General features: G+C 26.8%; 3 protein-coding genes and 1 pseudogene across 4 annotated transcripts; 3 read left to right on the top strand and 1 right to left on the bottom strand.

Annotated features, from left to right (window-relative positions):
- Positions 1-932: 932 nt before the first annotated feature.
- Positions 933-1,791, top strand: LOC113548407 (annotated as a pseudogene).
- A 3,153-nt stretch (positions 1,792-4,944) lies between these two features.
- LOC113548237 lies at positions 4,945-6,040 on the top strand. Its single transcript, XM_026949012.1, has 3 exons — positions 4,945-5,128; positions 5,186-5,338; positions 5,910-6,040. Exons 1-3 carry the CDS (start codon positions 5,083-5,085, stop codon positions 5,951-5,953), a joined length of 243 nt encoding a protein of 80 aa, XP_026804813.1. The 5' UTR covers positions 4,945-5,082; the 3' UTR covers positions 5,954-6,040.
- Positions 6,030-7,313, bottom strand: LOC113548236. The gene is made up of 3 exons (XM_026949011.1): positions 6,998-7,313; positions 6,729-6,941; positions 6,030-6,244 (listed from the first exon to the last, which is right to left on the bottom strand). Exons 1-3 carry the CDS (start codon positions 7,169-7,171, stop codon positions 6,101-6,103), a joined length of 531 nt encoding a protein of 176 aa, XP_026804812.1. The 5' UTR covers positions 7,172-7,313; the 3' UTR covers positions 6,030-6,100.
- Positions 7,314-7,461: 148 nt separating this feature from the next.
- Positions 7,462-17,871, top strand: LOC113560986 (partitioning defective protein 6). 2 transcript variants are annotated; one of them, XM_026967145.1, is made up of 6 exons: positions 7,462-7,563; positions 7,650-7,809; positions 7,873-8,098; positions 16,234-16,361; positions 16,425-16,691; positions 16,988-17,871. In XM_026967145.1, the coding sequence occupies exons 2-6, from the start codon at positions 7,762-7,764 to the stop codon at positions 17,246-17,248; spliced, it is 930 nt and encodes a 309-aa protein (XP_026822946.1). In that variant the 5' UTR covers positions 7,462-7,563; positions 7,650-7,761; the 3' UTR covers positions 17,249-17,871. The 2 variants fall into 2 exon arrangements, with proteins under 2 accessions (XP_026822946.1, XP_026822945.1); XM_026967144.1 differs by having other exon boundaries at positions 7,480-7,809.
- Positions 17,872-18,931: the final 1,060 nt, after the last annotated feature.

Here is an 18,931-nt window from a genome sequence, read left to right as displayed (position 1 = left end):
AGGCTGTTGTTTGACGACTGTTCAATATAATTATTAGAATTGTTAATCGTCTCCTACAAATGACAACGATTGTCGTTTGCCATGGATGATAAATATTATAATAATGTTTTTTTATAGAACTCTTTGTGATTTTATAGGATTTATTATTATATTTCAGCTGTCTTACATACAAAACTTATGGTATCGAATTAATTTCATACGTAAAATCATAATAATTGTATATTATTATTATATATTATTTTATTATTTTCATTATCCTGAATTTTTTTTTTAACTATAATTTTATTATTTCAATAGTTGTTTGGTAAAATTTCTCATCATAAAATAAGACAATCTTCGACCTGCATAATTTTATATTGTACACATACATAATGCATTAATGCATTATACATTGAAAATTGAATTCAAATTGTACAAATTCGTTATAGTGACATACTTAATTTAGTCTACATGTAGTATTGTAGTCACTTACTATAGAAGCTATACAGAAATTTACGGTTTGGCAGAACTAAATGATTAATAATTTTAAAAATATTTAAAAGTTTAATCATTCAATTAATATTACATACTAAATAGTTAATAGATTACGATCTACGTATAATAAAGAAGGACTTAAAAAATCAATAAAATTAATTTCTAAATGCAAGCAGTTATTCACATTCCACTCTTTGTATACTCATGTGGGTAACGGTCCAATATGCGACCTGCAAATATTACTCGACCTACCGATAAGATTGTGTTGATCATTGATCTACATATTTCTTTATCGCGGTTATTTTTGTTATAGGCATTTTATTCTATTTTATTCTTGTTCCCCAATACTTACAATCATTGATACTTGTATTTACTGTCCTTAGTCAGTACAGTTCCGATTTCATTCGTGTGTGCTCATTTTGTGAATTTTGTGCATTTTATTTTGTGCAACAATCAACATGACATCTACTATTGACAACCTATATAGGCACATTATTAGAGATGAAATGACATGTGTTCAATATTTAAAAGACCTAGGGTTATTACTGGCCAATAATCCAATGACATGTATAAAGGTGAAAGATGGTGTTATTGTAATGGCAACTTGTAGAATATTTAAGAAATAGTAAAAAACGAAATTCTGATGGTACCATGAAAAAAGTTATAACATTACGATGTACTAAACGGGGTTGCCAGACTTATCAATCGATTCGTAAAGTTAATGATTTTTTTACCTACACGGATCTTAACGGCCGTTGTAATAGTCAGCTATCACTATGTGAAATAATTGAAATAGTTTGGTTTTGGGTTAATTTAGTTCCAGTAAATCAAGCTGTAAATTGGACTAGCAGAAGCAAAAACACCATCATTGATTGGTATAATCTTTGCAGAGATATACCATTAAATTGTTTTTCAAAAAGAGAGAAAATAAGTGGTCATGGTTGTACTATCCAAATTGATGAATCCCTTTTTCGAGGTAAAAGGAAGTATAACCGTGATCGATTACAATGTGGGGACCATCAACCATTAAGACAATTAAATAATTCCAACAACGAAAATTCTGACGAAAATGAAACAACATACACAAATAAAAATTACGGGAATCGTATAGTAGGCCCATGGGTATTTGGTATTTGTTGGAAACGGCCAGACTTATTATTAGAACGGCGATTTTTTATCATAGAAAAACGGGACCGAGAAACTCTTTTACAAATTATTAAAAATGAAATAAAAACGGGAATGACCATTTATAGTGACCAATGTCTCCATTGCGTACTCAACATTAAATCAACATGGATATATTCATCAAACAGTTAACCATTCAGAATTTTTTATTGACCCGGAAACAGGAGCACACACTCAACAAATTGAAGGCTTATGGAGAATTATAAAATCCAAATATAATATTAAAAAGAACGGGGCGTCTCCTTTACTAGATAAACAACTCCAAGAAGAGTGGTGGAGATCGTGTCAAAATCCAAAAACCATTTTTGATAACTTTTTGACCGATATGAAAAATACGTTTTATAACAATATGGACTGAACCAATACAGTTATAGACGACACTCAGAAGTGGAAAAAAAAAGTTTATTAAAAATTATTTGTATTTTACATTTATGACGTAGGTCACGTATTGGACCTTTAATCAGTGTGTAGGTCGCATATAGGACCGTTACCCACATGTGACTATATCATTCCCGTTTCGGTACCGTCTTGTTTAGGAATAATCCATACCTACTCATACTATTTTTTACTGATTTTAAAATATTAATTAATTTATATATATACATAATAAATGCGTCTATTTATGGTATATATTGTTATTTTATCCTATAAGTGTTTAGTTAAAATATTTATAAAATTATAAAAGATTTTTTATAATAAATGTATAAGTATATGATAAATTGTATAAGAAATGCAAACATTAACATTTGGTAAATTTTTCTAATAACTACAGTTATTCATTTTTAAATTACTATTAAAAAACAAAAATCGATTGAGCAGAAATAGTTATCACTAAAATATGAAATAAATATCCAATGTCTTAAAAATTAAAAATTCAGACAATTATAAAAAAATATTAATGTGTCTTTTCAGAAAACTTTTTATTTTTGTTAGGAATAAAAAAAAATTATATTAGTCAGGTACTCGGCCAGTTAAAAATGAAAAATGCTATTTATACAATTAATATAAATATAAATTATTATATAAAATGGGTCTGGTAATATGACGATTATGTATTTTCGGTCTCACGTATTTTATGCATCGCGCGTTCGGGAATAAAATATGCATACGTATACGTCACCCGGCGGATAGCAGATTGTCCGTTGCAATAAGTATGTATTTATTTTATGTCTAAAAATGTAAATTAAAGCTCCAAAAGTATAGAAAATCAAACTCACGTAAACATCGATTTTTTTTTTGTGAAACTTAGTTGTATCATATTTAATGTCCACACGTTCAGTAACCACATCGCCGACCCAGGAACACCTTTCCTCGTCCGTCTTTACCACGTTTCGGATTGAAGATGTTGAGATATTTCATAAAAATAAGCTGAACAGAACGGCATGTGCGTGTAAAATATAAATATTAAAATTATGGTTTAACGATTTGTTCGTCTATTTTTTTTCTCCGTTAAAATTATTTCAACATTTTACAACCGTCAATCGTCTCCGACGATTAGCGAAGATTGATGATTGCCATAGATGATAGATTAATATGATAGATCCATGTCCATAGATCGTATACTGTTTTATTATATTGTAATATTATTATTAGCCAGACATTTAAATTTATTAGGGAGTCTGCCGTTCGAGAGACTCAATTGTGTACTCAATATTATACAAAATGTATAGTCACAACAAGGCGGAGGGCGGGGTAGATTGTATAGATGTTATTCAGTACATTGAGACTAGACTCATTCAAAGTTTCTGCCATTGGCATCGCATAAATTAGTTGTTGTTATCGATATTCTTCACCCGTAATATTATTGAATGACACCCGTTTTCTCATTATTAATGTAAAAATATAATACAAAATATTATAATATTCTCAATAATCAATAGTAATATCGAAAACCATCATAATTATTTTCAAAATAGATAAAAATATTAAATTATACTACAATTTTCTTTAAACTTTTTTATTGCTTTACTACTTTTTTTTTTATGGTGAGTCGCCGTCTCAAAGACCCCTGACGAGCCGCCACTGCAGGTGTTGATAATTTTACGGCATAAACAGCTTAAAACTAATCTACATAATATTTTGAATACTTCTCTGTTAGTATTAAATAATAATACACGAATTGGTGTCTTTAAATAATATTTTTGTAATAACTTAAAACAAAATAAATAACTATACCTAAAATCGTTATTTTTCGTTAAAATATCCAGTTTTGTCAATTTTCAAATTTGGTATATATACTAACAGTAGCGCCGAACACGGGTATGAACTGGGGAAAATTCCCCACAAATATTTATGGGTGGGTAAGTGATAATCAAAAATAATTTGTTATGCAGTATCTTGTATGTATATAGTTAAAAATAAATATAGTACCATTCGAATGTAGCTAACTAAACTTTTTTTTAGTAGGTGGGTCTAACACCAGCATTTTTTCCCCATAATATGAAATTTAGATCGGCGCCACTGGACTTACGACTAACCTTTGAGACTGGGAGTGAGAATATGAATAAAGTTAAAACTTTTAAGCGTAATAATAATGATATGATAGTAATTATAGTTATATAGTTACACTAAGTTATATACTATTCTGATTTATATAAAAAAAACATAAGATGGTGACTAGACATGAGTTAAAGCTATTTTAACTGAGAAGTGAAATGTTCAGTAACTGAAAAAAAATTTCTGTGGTGGGGGCGAACATTTTTTTTATATATAAACGTTGAAAATGTAAAGTCTATATTCATCACTAAAATATTTCTACTTTTAAAAATTTCGGTTGGGGGGGGGGTCCGGACCCCTAATAAAGCTTTATTTATGAAATAATTTATGCGTATATTATTAGTTATTAGGTTATAATAGAAAATATATTTAATTGTCTATATTAAACAAAAATTATATGGATTATGTTAGATAACAACTGTATTATACTAGCGTTACTACGATATAATAACGTAAAAGCATTTAAATACATTGATAATTAAAAATTAATTAATTTGTAAAATCCTTATGATTATTTTAATCCCCCGTCAATTAGATCCTCATGCGTCATTTTAATGTCGCGTCAATTGGATCCTTTTGCGTCAATTAGTCACCAGGATCTATGTGACCGTTCACCAGCGCAGCCAGCTGCAGCAGCTGCTGTGTGCCTGACGAAGTGACCACTGTGTTATCCCTATCAAAATTCATGGATTTTTTTATGCGTCGATTGACGATTATCTGGCGCACGGCTGTAGATCTACAACCGTGATCTAGCGTAAATGCAACTATAAGTGGGAGTGCACATCACAAGGTTGTTGCCAACTTCATGCTTCATATTTTCACAGACATAGTTTGATAAGAAATAAGAATTAGTTTAGAAAAAAAATTTTTGTGATTTCATACAAATTATTTTTCATTTAAATTGTATTTTTTCTTTGAAACACCGAAATGAAAACCGAAGCAATTCTCAATCCAGCAAAATATGGATCGGGGCGTAAGTATTTTAACTAATAAAAACAGTCTAATATTAATCAATTTTTTTTTTATATAGTCAAGGGCATTTTTCGACAAGCCATGCATGAAATGCCATTGATTACAATTTGTTCACCATTCTGCATTGTCGGATTAGGACTTATTGTGTACCATACTTATAGATACGACAAAAATGATGGAAACAACAGGAAATATAAATTAAAATATACCCGTAAGTACAATAAATACTAATCTGTGCACTTAGTATTGTACTCAATAAGTTAAACTTATTTTTTTATAATTGTTGATAATCTAAACCATTTCTATAGGTTTATAATAGTTATCTTCTATACATTCTCCACATTGATAATGTATTCTGAACCTTAAATTACATATCAATTCTTTGTTCATCTTTCTTCTCAAGTAGAACACCTGAGAATTTTTCCTGACTTTTTTATACTTCTATTGATATCCATATCCAAATTTTGGGATCTTATTTCTGACCTTAATTCTATGGAACTAATTGTTAAGGAAGCTACAAATTCATTTTATATTAATACAAACATATTTAATTTAATTTAATTTAATTTATTTTTAATGCAATTATGGATATTTTTTAATTGGATTTAAGTTTTCTGTAATATTACCACAGCTATTTACAGTAGATAAGTATAAATATTATTATTATTTTTTATTAATTAATGACTGTCTTATGTGAAGATGATACTAAGAAAAAAAATCCCATTTTATTTAACCTATCTATATTAGCTATGTATGCTATTAATTCATTATTTATTTTTCAGTTTATCGACCAGACGACCCAAGAGTTCCACACATCAAGAATTGAAAGTTAAAAATTAGAATTATAAATACAAAATTGTATGCTGTTAAATTAATAGGTATTAGAAATAAATACAAAGAAATTAAAAACAAATCCTTCTAATATTTATGAAAAAAAAAAATGTATAATAATAAATACAATGCATAATAAATATTAACTACTTTGTTGATTTTTGAAAAAATCTGGTCTGTATGATGCAATTTTTGTGGTATCTGTTTGAGCAACATTATCTCGTCCACCTCGAATTTTTAATGGCAATTTAATATTAGAGTCTTTGTTGTCTCGTTCTAATACCAACTATAAAACAAAATGTACAATGTTATAAAATTCAAAAAAGGGCGTCCGCAGAAATAAAAACTGATGGGGGGGGGGGCAAAATTAAAAGTATTAATACTTAAGTCATAGTAGATAATAAAACAATTAATATTTAATATTAAGTGGACGTTTCACCCGCATATTTTGTCTCCGGCTAACATACTTACAACATGGTAAATTTTCGTTCACCAGTTTCAATAGTGTGCTTTTGAAAAAATCTATGAGAGAACACAGATAATGTTCTTGCCTAAGAGTTTGATAATAGGTCAATTCACTCTAATATTTAAACTAAAAGCACACTATTGAAACTGGTGAACGAAAATTTACCATGTTGTACACGTGTAAGACGGAGACAACATATACGGGCGAGACATCCTCTTAACTAAAACAGCGAAAGGGGGCCATCTCTCTGTAAGCGCCCTTGAATTCAAATGGTAGGTATAAGTAGTAATGAATTTATACTAACTCTCATGAGAGGTGGCAACTCTATAGATCCAGGTACAAACTTCTCTCGTGGCTTACAATTAGCTAATCGGTCCCACCACAACTGTTCCTCATCTTTGGGTATTAAACGATAATCGGGTTTGTATGAAACACTGTATATTTCAACAGGTTCTTTGTAACGTTTACCTCGGAATATTTTCTCGGCATGAACTATTACTTTCCTTGCTTTGTCTTCCTGTAACAAAGTGCATATCAAGTGATTTTCAGTTGAAAGTTGCGATGATAACTTACTATTTGTGCGGTAGGTTCGACGGATAAAACTTTAAAAAAGCTAGGTTCTTCATATCTATCATAAGAGTTCCTAGTTACCAGACGACCGACACCCGTGGTTCTTAGATTGCCTAAAATTTCCCAGAGCGTCTTTCCATACAAATTTGTAGTTCTGCCAATCAATTTAACAGACATTTTAGCAGAATTATTATTTAAAAAATGTGCTGTATACTTTATAAGTTCTGAAAGTTAAAACCGAACTACTGTAGTCATAACTTTGTAAAAACGTTTTTTCGTAGTAAAATATAGTAGACTAGTGGTGCTAGTACTATCGGAGTTTCTGAAAATTTAAAGTATTTGATAGTAGTTGATATACCCAATGATAAGCCTTGTAAACCGGACAAAATGATAACCGGCGGGAGTTTAACAACTTCTTCTGAAAATGCACTGTTGGGTCGGCTGTTATCATTCCGCTCCGTGTTACTGCCTAGCCACAGTGTTTTACGTAATTACGTGTTTTTATTTCTCTCATCAAGCCGAGTTTAGTCCGCCTCAATTTTCTAGGCAGTGCTTTTGCTGACTTCCTAGTAAGTAGTAGTAGCTACCTGGTACTACTGGTATTGTGTCCCTTCGAGTGATATTTGTTACGCCTTTTTTTTTTTACGCCCCAAAGTGGACAAGCAATGACATTGTGCAACAGGTGCATTTAAACCTCCGAGCTGTTTCCAACGGCCGACGAGGAGGTGGTGATATAATGACACCGTCACTTAGCAGTTGACATTCAGATGGAACAAGATCTTCCGATGATGGCTAAATTGGAAATCAAAAGCAAAGTACGTGATACCGGGAATGATCAGTTAGTTTACAATTGCTACACGTTACATATTATTTTACAGTTTGACGCCGAGTTCCGTCGTATCTCGTTACCCAAAACAGACGTTGGCACTTATGAACATTTTAGAATTCTTATTGAACGTCTACACAAGTTGATTGAGGTGCCTTTTGTACTGTCATATACGGACCCCAAGGATGGTGATCTATTACCAATCAACAATGACGATAATTTAGGACGAGCGGTTTTAACAGCCAAACCATTATTAAGGATAATCGTACAACGCAAAGGTAAGATTTAAAAAAAAATTTAAAACATCATGTGTTTACTTTATCTTAAGTATTATATTATATATATTGTATTGTTAAAAATAATTGCGGAAGATTATTAGGATTGCTGTGATAGGAAATATTTCTATATAGGGCATATCTATAATCTAACTTTTTAAACATTAGTCTGTTAATTTGCATTCATAAAACAAATAAATATATATATATATCTTAATGAATTATGAATATAAATTAATTAATTAAATCTAATGTTTTCCTGCTTTGATTTAATGAAAATGATTACAATCCATGCTAACTTTTTAACAAACTCATTTTCTGTTAAAATTATTGCAAATTTTGTAGGCCTATAGTCGAGATAAAGTGTATCTTATATAATTTTTAATTAATTTAAGTTTTGAGAATGTGTTTTTTATTACCTACAGTTACTTACTAGTAATGTAAAAATTTAAGTAAAATGCCATTAATAAACCTAAAAAACTAGTAATTAAATTATTATTTTCAATTTTTAATAATTTAGTTATTTCAAGAACAACGAGAAAATTTTAATGAAAAGCATACAAAATCTTAAAAATTTTAGTTTTTCTGGCATGTTTTGCTAGATTAACTTTTAAAAATTCATCAGCCAAATATTATGTTTGTTCTTGTCTTGTTATTTAATATTACACCAAGATTTACAAATCTTGTTAATTGTGTGATATCAGGGTCAATACTTAAAAAAACTTGCATTTTAAAATAATAATTTCTTTTTGAAAGACAATTGATCTTGATATAATTCATTATTAAACTTTTTACTTTTTTTGCTTATTTATTTACATATAAATTATAGCATCACATTCCATTGTTATGCTTTAGAATTAGCTTTATTATCAAAGTTGTCATGGAATTTCTCAGTATTTCCCAATGCCGTTTTTATCAAATCACTGGCATCTCCAATATTACCTTTATCTTCTAATGATTATATTTATTGAGATCTTAAATTGATTATTGACAATATTTTATACATCAATAGAATATTAAAAATAATTGTTTCATAACTTTCAAAATATTTCTCTAAGTATGGAAGCATGTTGTTCATCCAATATATATATTAGATATATATTCAGTCAGTATAATGTTTAAAGATTCCATGATATATGGGTAAATATGATTAAGTTTGTATTTTTTTATGACTCTTGATGTATAAATATTGATTACCTAGTGTGAACTATAGATTAATTTATTATACACATTAAAACTGATCATTTTGCTTATTTATTTGACTTTATAAACTTACATTTTTAGAATACATTTAAAATATTTATATAAGACAAGACAGAATGTAGAATAATTCTTGCATTCTGTAAAGAATAAATTGCTAAAGTAAATAATAAACAGTAGAATCCGCTTATTTGGGACACCGTATAAAGGGGACAATGTGTCCCAATTAAGCGGATTCTACTATACACGGTTCTGACATCTTTAACGATGAAGCCTGTTAAAAATCCCACCTTTATAAAAATTACAAATAAAGAGGAAATAATTTCAATATTAATATTTTAGGTTATGCTTTTTATGAAATATTATGACTATTTCATTTTTACTAATACAATGTTTTAGAAAATGTTAAACATTATTAAATGCAATATCATAAATTTATATAAAAATGTTATAAAATATAAAGAAGTGTGTACCTACTACAGTATTATATAATCAAGAAACATAAAATGTACAATTAATATTTACTCAAGATGAAATGGTTTGTGAAATTTTTATAATTGAGGGAACTTTGTTAAAATTTTAATTTGTTTTATAATAGGGCGTTTAAAAATACTAATATTAGACTTATAGCAGTTACAATATATTATGTGTAATTAATTTATTTGTAAATAAATTTGTTCATTTATTTGTAATCTGTTATTCTATTTCATATGACATCTTAGAAAATATTTTTAATTAAAAATTAAAATTAAATTTTTTTAATTACAAATTACAATTAATCAATATTACCTAATTGGTGATTATTTTTATTATTTTGGTTAAACATTTAATTATTAAATATTCTATAATAATGGCATTATTAATTACTTAATTTTCATATGTGTATCTTGAATCATAAAAAAATTTATATTGTTAAAAAATAAAAAATTGTCTTTTATGATCGATTGATCTACATACTCAGGAGTATTGTATTTCAATAACCAAAACATTTCATCTAAATGGTACCCGTATAGCTGTATTTATGGTTTTTAATCTCCATTGTCTTAGAATAAACAATAATTCATGAGCAAGTGACTTCATTGTTCTGAGAACTATTGAAATAAGTTGGCAGGTGTTGGGGCGGAGTTCTTATTAATTTCTTGTAAAAAATCCAAACACAATGATTGTTATACAATATTTTTCATTTAGCTTAAAATACAATATATTGAGTATGTTGATTTTTTTAAGGTTTTTACTTAGAATAAAAGCAAATCTAACTATATCTTATAGGATAATATAGATTGTGTATTTGTAATAATAATACATATATTATAATATAATACATTTATTAGTAATAACTCCTAACCCTATTAAAACCAAAACACTTATAAAAGGTTATCTGGTTATATTCTATATTTTTTAAATTTTTAGAATAACTCTTGAAAGAATAGAAAATCTTGTATTATATTTCCAAGCCCAAAGTATTGGAATTAAAAGTTTTTTGAATTTTTAATTATAAAATAATTTTCAAATTATGATTTAGATTAATTTCAAACTTTTAATAAAACTACTATCAATATAAATTGAAATAAGACTGAAAAAGAAAATCATTTCAAAACAATTTAATTATTATATTGCGTTAAAACAATTCTAATTTTAAATGAAAATTTCAAATCTGTGATTACATACATTTATAACTCACAATAAATAAACATTATTTTGTCAAAAACTAGTTTTGTGTTAAAATAACTGTTTTTTTAATTCTTGATAGTTTTTACATTTTTTTTTTTTGTAACAGTACTGGAAATTTTTTTTACTTGATTCGTCAGTCATCACAATACTATCTTTATATCCAATTTTCTACTGTAAACACTAAACCATCTTTGACGTTAAAAATTAAAATATTTTTTTCTACTCTATAAAATAATCATGATAAACAAAATTAAATACATCATTATATAATCAATACATTGCAAAGCTCAGAATCAAATATTTTGTATCCATAGGATTAAAATCACCTTTATAAAATGTACCTTCTTTCTTAGAATTTTGATATAATTATTAGTTATCGATGTTCTGAATTTATGCTTGTAATTAAGTAATTAATTGTTAGAACCTACATTTAATTTAATTTTAGATTTTTAAATAAGTATTGAATATGAACATAAACAATTAATTTAATATTTTTATCATTAACCATAAAAGAAATTTAATTTCATTGCAAATAACTTTCTAAATTTTGAATTGTGATATTTTATTTAAGTAGTTGTAACCATCAGTATATTGTAATATTCCTTTTATGGTTTTAACCACATTAAGAAAAAAGTTGTTAAGTGAAAATAGTGTGTCATTTGCATTTTTATCAGTCTAAGTTATCTGAGGTGAATATTGAATAGTAATATTATATTATACCTTATAATATATTATATTATGCACAAATTCGTCCCTAGTAAGCTGTTTCTTATGAGTTTAAACAAATGTGTGGGTTTGGCGTCTGAATAAAAAATGATAGTTTTTTTTTCTGATGAATACAAACAATTATTTTTATTGTGCTCATAATCTCTGTATATAGATATTGTACTATTGTATGATATATTATATTAGATTATGTAAACATTATTATAAACACTAAAGAAAAATTGTATATTATTTAGTTTTATTTATTATTATTTGAGCTAGATATTATATTAAAATATTTATCATCTATGTACAATATACAATTTAAATTTTGATTATTTATATTATATAGTTCGTTTAATATCGTGATTATCTATATCAATTTTTACAATCATATTTATTTTAAAATAACATTATTCTTAGTTATTGATGATATCAACTTACAAAATATGAAAAATTTATGTTAGGTATTTATTTTTTTCATGTATCTATCCAAGGCACCGAGAACAGTGTTTGGTATGGCAATGCTCTGTAATTATTTAGCTGTCTGTGAAGAATTTTAATTGATGTGGAACTACGGGTAGTAATTAAGAATAAAGGAAAAACTAACATTTGACAGTTTAGATTCAAGAGAATTTCCCACGGAAACTGGTTTTGTTTCCTAAAGTCATTTGGTGGAATGTATTTTTTCCCCTTATGCAGTGTCATCGAAAATATTGACCGTCGAGAAATACAAACGGAACTTGCCATTACGTATGGTTAGTTTTTTATACGGCGACAGTCTGGGCGTCTGGTAATAATGAACCGTGGTGACTGGTGATCACTGCAGTGAGTCATATACTTATGTACCAAACACACTGAAGCCGACACTGAGACAAGCCTATTGCCTTTATTATTATACGATATTGTGTTGCATCACATACGAGGATGCTTGGGCAGGAACTGTGATCGACTTTTAAGTTCAAGATCAGTTTTTTGTCATTTTATTATATTGCTACATGTGTGTTTTATATAATACGTCAACAATCAACACACACCAGTTCCTGGTTTCGGCCTCCTCGTAAATTGAAAACTGCCATTGTCCATTACACAGGTCTTGTAAAGCTGTAAACAGCTATCGTAATCGTATATAATTTAGATATATCATAAGCACTTCCATAAAAATATATAAACAATATCTCGCGTCTTGCGATGCAATATATTGCAATAACGACTGTTTTGCTCTTTATGTATATCTTTCAATACGTTTATACCTTTACAGTTTACACCGACTGCTTCAAAACACTTGGACAGTTTGACGATTTTCAGATATTTTTTGGAAGAATATTAAAAGAATAAAAATATTTATAATAGTAAAACTTTACTCTTATATTTTGTCCTTATTTTTACTACAGTATAGTTTTAATTTAATTTAAATTGTTTAGCCCGGGAAATGAATCCTTTGCCACCATGGTATTTATAGGCAGTGTTTTCTTGTAACATTGCTTTATACGTTTTTTTCGTCTGCAGTTAATACAATCCTTATTATTGGGTACGTCTATATTTTCGGTATTTTCCTTATTTGTATAATCATGTATATTCCATTTAAAAAATTGACAGCCTGTGATAAGTTATACACGCATCGAACTCCTTCCTAAGAGTCGTTTTATGTTTGTTTTTCGATTAAAGTAGTGACTGATACTATATTATAGGTGCGCATAATTCATATTCTTCTTCTAACAATTAACAAACTTAAAAAACATACTCACAAACATAGTTCCTTCTATCACTCAAGATTAGAAAATCTGTGTCTGGTTCTGTTTGATGCTTCAAGACTATTATTACTTGATATTTCTATCTCAACTTGGGGCGTCCATGTAATCTCTTATGTACTTAAATGTATTGTAATCAATGGCGTAACAAAAAAATTTGGGCCCACCGGCAAAAATAAAAAATGGGCCCCTAAAATATTGTTATGATATTATAAAAAATAACAATATATATTTAATATTACACAATTATTACTTAATGTATAAATAACTACATATTACTGAATTATTTTATTTAAATTTCTGCGATCTTCTAGCATTTTTTTGGGCAAATTTGTCTACTAAAATGTTTATATCTAAACTGTGTATAGGTCAACACTAGTTTAATTTAAAAAAAAGCAATTATTCAATTTTTTTTGTATATGTTTGAACTTCCTAGTTTTTGGATAAGATTAAAAAAGGGTATTATGTTTACATAATATAACTAGAGGCTATGTTTATCTCTATTTCAAAAGTTAGTAATTATTCTTTATTCACATTTTCTATGAAGAAAATTAATAATTTCTTATAATTGGAGTTTAACCTATAAATAAATAGATAAATAAAACTAACTACTAACTAAAATAATACGAAAGGGGGTTTGAAATCTGCCCAAAAATTTGAGCTATTTTCGGCTATGTTTGTTTGTAATTTTTGCAAAAAAAAAAACAATAAAATCTTAATAATCAAGTATAGTATATACACGGGGGAATAAAATATGACACTGTTAAAATGTTAATAGAAAAACTGAGGGTTAAGTCCCGGGTTAGGGGTTTATTAGCTGAACTCAGAACTGGATATATTGACATCAATATATTATTTAAATCAGTAATATAGAATTACAATTGTAATCATTTCCGTCGCCGCCATCGTAGGATTTTCAAATTGATCCGTACCATGTGTATAAAATTCTACGGCGAGATGCGACGCACACATTGATAACTTCTGTCTTTATTTAAAAGTTATATTACAATTTTACTGTTATTCTGTTTGATGTTAAACCTAGTAAAACTATAAAAGATTATGAACATATTTACATAGATGCATTACCTTTGTCGGCAACTTTTAAAAATATAGTACCCTTTTACTGAGTTAGTAGATGTAGGTCACTAATTCAACGGAGCATAAAAGCCGCTTTTTTGACACAGAAAAGTGCCTAGAGGCAAAAAAAAATTTTCGTCCATAAAATAATAGAAATCATACTTTTTGTCACTAAAACAATACTGTGAACTCCTAAAAATATATGTATGCACGATTGAACTGCCTCTGCTACATTACTGCTTTAATCAATGTGTTAAATTTGATTTCAATTATAAATCATTATGTACGATATGAAACGACTGAGTAAAGACTTATCCTGTATTTTTCGAAGGATAATGTATTATATAAATTTATATTGGAATTGGTAATATATTTCTCTGTAAGTTATAAAATAGGTTGAGCACATTTTTGCCTAAAAACACTATCTAGAATACCTATATAAATATAATAATTATTATAATATTACTAACTATTAACTGTTATTGTTTTATTAACTTATAAGTTAATATAGCGTTTTAAATAAGTGTATAGTATAAATAGCTTAATATTGTATTGTGTATAGTAAATAACATATGTATTCTGTAAACAAATTTAAAAACTTTTAAAAAGTCTCTATAACACAATATAATTTAATTCATGGAAATTTTAAATTTATGTATAATAACATATGCTTAGAATATATTTTGAAATTACTTATAATTAACTAATACATTATATTATTTTTTTTGTTAATAACTTATTAGTACATGAGTAATTAAATAAAAATTACATATGAATTTGTCATGATTACTTATAAATTTATTTTAAATTATGACACATGAAAAATTATATTTTATCAGTTAAAAATATTTAATGTAAGTTAAGGTAAAAGTAGTAAAAATATAATAGTTTAAATATTATTGTACGCCTTAATAACAATATAATAGGTATGGAATATCTTTACTTTGTTTCTTTAACGTACCATTGATATCAATTATAGCTTTGAAATTTAATGAACCATTATATCTCAAATGATAATATTGTGACAATTATCTGAATAATACTGTATTTAAGATAATTTAAAAAAAATCTTGTATAAAATTATGTAGCCGTCTTCTTAATTTATCATAAATCAATGAAAATTTTTCCAGTAAATATTACGTATTATAATTTATAATTTATATTTATATAGAAAAAATAGTTACACAATTAAAGTCTATTTTGATATCTAACAATTTTACAGTTAACTTATACATCAATTAGCTAGAAAGGGTTTTCCATGATATATTAACTGTATTATAAATTTGGTTAAAAAAAATATATAAACTTATATAGGTAGTATATAAAAACTTACTGCTAATAAATATTTTGTAAATAAAGGTTTATTAATCATAGTGTTTTCATAGTATGAAATATTTTTTATTTATATAAAACTAAGTAAAAAGTTGTATATAATTAACATAAATATTTCAAAGTTATTCAAAGCTAATGTCTTCATTAACAAGGCATATCTAATGGTATAGAGTAGATTAAGGTAGTTGTGATGGTATAGTAAAAAATGATAAGGGGTTGTTATTCACCAAGAAAATAGGTAAATCAACAAATCCAACTATAAATTTATCATAAAATACTAAACTAACTGTTTGTTGATAATCCAATAGACTGCTCAGACTATATTAATTTTTAAATAATTTAATTATTGTTAAATCTTTAATCAATTATATCCAAATTTAATAATATTTATTGTAATTTCAGGTGAAAGTCTTGAAGAATTGAATGGATATGGTACATATAGGCCTCGTAACATAATATCATCAATTTTGGGTGGTACACCTAGCAAAGCAAAACATCTTTGGATATCAAACCCTCAGGATTTTCGACAAGTAAAATAAATTATTTGTTATGTTAAGAATTTTCAAATTTGTATCTAATAATTTCGATTTTAGGTATCTGCAATTATTGATGTAGACGTAGTTCCAGACACATGCCGGCGAGTTCGACTACTTAAACATGGTTCAGAACGGCCATTAGGTTTCTATATTAGAGATGGCACAAGTGTGCGAGTTAGTCCTTCTGGTGTGGAAAAAGTCCCTGGTATTTTCATTTCTAGATTAGTTCCAGGAGGATTGGCAGAAAGTACTGGACTATTAGCTGTCAATGATGAGGTTTTAGAAGTAAATGGTATTGAAGTGGTCGGTAAAACTTTGGACCAGGTAAAGTAAAAAATTATAATTTATGTCTGTTTCAAAAATAGTTGCTTATTTATAAACTTAGAATTTTTGCTTTAAAAACTAATTGAAAATATAGAATAAATGTCTTAAAATTATATTATTATTTGTGAAAAATTATCAATCATTAAACCCCACATATAACTTATTAAGGTTTAATCCTGTCCTTAAAATTATTTTCTTTAGAAACAAACATATTATTTTTCAAACAATAGATCTTGTTATACTCTAATAATAATAATTATTAGTATTAATATTAATTATTTAATGTATGTTAATAGGTAACAGATATGATGGTAGCCAATAGTCATAACCTGATTGTTACTGTAAAACCGGCTAATCAGCGAACTACAATGTCAGCACCCCGGCGAGGTTCTTTATCAAGAACGTCACAGTTATCTAGTGGATCACAACAATCAGCGCATAGTGCTGCTACCACAGTTAATACCTCTGAAGAAGATGACCAAGATGAAGTGGTGGATTTAACTGCAGGTTTAGCTTTACAAGTAGCTAATGAATCTACTAGTACTACAGACCAATAGGCATAAAAGGTACTTGTCACTTTTTCTCAAAACATTAACTATGTGTCTAAAAAAGAAATGAGCTTATAATGTATTATTGTTAAGTTAATAGGACATTAACATTCCAAAAAATTTAAATTATAATTAATTAGTCTTATTTTTGATGTTAGATCATTTGTCTTCCACTTCATGTTTTCAAATGTTTAATAGTTGTAGTTTAGTATTTATGTTTTATAAAATAATTTAACTCAAAAAATTCAAAGCAACACTTCATTTAATAGTACACTATGCTACTCAGTTTCTGTAACCTACAATATTTCATTATTCAAATAATATAAAAAAAAGTTTCCTTGTGAATATTCGGTTTATGTTGACATTGTTGATAATTTAAAACTGAACATTTTAATTAATTTTTCTTCTAGATGAATACCCATTTTATTAATCAAAATTACTACATTTCTATTGACAACAATACTAAAATACTCTTGTTCCATACATTTTTCATTTCCTTCTGATCTCGAAAAAAAAATTATCTGGTTATAATCTTAACATTCCAATATTACACAAAATATGTAGACTGAAAATAGACAAATTTCCTTTTAGTAAATATATTTTTTTATCTATTAAATCTGATCTAATATGATAATTTCTTTAAAAATAATTATTTATTTATGTCATTTTATGTACATTTAGTGATTGGTTTTGTGATATTATTACACACTATTTTATAATTTACATATTATCAACAATTTAGTATATTAATATACTTCTAATCTATCACCCATATAGTTTTTTGTAAAATTGATTCATATTATTTCTATCAATTTAAAATAATTATTTTCAAATAAGTAAAGTTTGCAAACAAATATCCGTCCATTATAGGTATATATTCAGTTCAACTTAATAAACATACTTGATGACAACCAATTTTTGTCAGGCAGCGGTCAAGCAACACCTTTTTGTTACTCACACCAATTCAATCATCTGTAGACTGTGACGTGAGGTGGGCACAATTTGGTTGCTGAGTATGTTTCTTAAGTTGAACAGAGTATAGATGTATATATATTTTTTAAATGTTAAATGTACTTCCTGTATACGTCATTTTTGTGTTGATCATCATTATTACTTAGTATTATCATCATTATTATTATTATTATTATCATTATTATTATTATTATTATTACTATCATTATTATTATTGGAATTATAAATATATCATGTTAATGTCCAAAGCAATTGATAAATAATCACACTTATAAAAATTATCAAATAATTTTATATTTGTAATCACTGTTAATGTTTTATTTTTGTATTAATTAATATAGTCTAATATATTTTTTTTTATTAGAAAAATAAACAATTGAGTATTAACATTTGTTTAATCAAACATTATTGAAAAATAAGTATACTTATAGATAAAATATATTTTGAGAATATAAATTTATTTAAAAAAAACATACTAAATGTACAAACATATATTTATATAGTAATAAATTTTCTTTTAATAATGTTATATAAAAATGAACAGATGTATAAAATTTAATAAATAATACAATTTATTTTGTTTTTCATAAGCTATACTCCTATCCGATATAAAAATATTACTAATTTTATTAATTAATACTAAAGTACTTAACTAGATACACACACACATATTATATCAAAATTACAATCATTTTTAAAAACTTTAATTCATCCTTTACA

The sequence above is a fragment of the Rhopalosiphum maidis genome, chromosome 4 (assembly GCF_003676215.2).
Source record: "Rhopalosiphum maidis isolate BTI-1 chromosome 4, ASM367621v3, whole genome shotgun sequence".
Taxonomy (NCBI): Eukaryota; Metazoa; Arthropoda; class Insecta; order Hemiptera; family Aphididae; genus Rhopalosiphum; species Rhopalosiphum maidis.
Note: the sequence above shows the minus strand (reverse complement) of the source record. Positions and strands in the feature narration are given on the sequence as shown.

Excerpts from the sequence above, each read along its gene's own strand:
- LOC113548236 (XM_026949011.1), bottom strand. The coding sequence starts at position 7,171 with ATGTCTGTTAAATTGATTGGCAGAACTACAAATTTGTATGGAAAGACG. Across the intron at positions 6,942-6,997 it reads TCGAACCTACCGCACAAATA|GAAGACAAAGCAAGGAAAGT; the intron begins GTAAGTTATCAT and ends ACTTTGTTACAG. Across the intron at positions 6,245-6,728 it reads AGTTGCCACCTCTCATGAGA|TTGGTATTAGAACGAGACAA; the intron begins GTTAGTATAAAT and ends TTTGTTTTATAG.
- LOC113548237 (XM_026949012.1), top strand. The coding sequence starts at position 5,083 with ATGAAAACCGAAGCAATTCTCAATCCAGCAAAATATGGATCGGGGC. Across the intron at positions 5,129-5,185 it reads AGCAAAATATGGATCGGGGC|TCAAGGGCATTTTTCGACAA; the intron begins GTAAGTATTTTA and ends TTTTTTATATAG. Across the intron at positions 5,339-5,909 it reads ATATAAATTAAAATATACCC|TTTATCGACCAGACGACCCA; the intron begins GTAAGTACAATA and ends TTTATTTTTCAG.
- LOC113560986 (XM_026967145.1), top strand. The coding sequence starts at position 7,762 with ATGGAACAAGATCTTCCGATGATGGCTAAATTGGAAATCAAAAGCAAA. Across the intron at positions 7,810-7,872 it reads AATTGGAAATCAAAAGCAAA|TTTGACGCCGAGTTCCGTCG; the intron begins GTACGTGATACC and ends ATTATTTTACAG. Across the intron at positions 16,362-16,424 it reads ACCCTCAGGATTTTCGACAA|GTATCTGCAATTATTGATGT; the intron begins GTAAAATAAATT and ends TTTCGATTTTAG.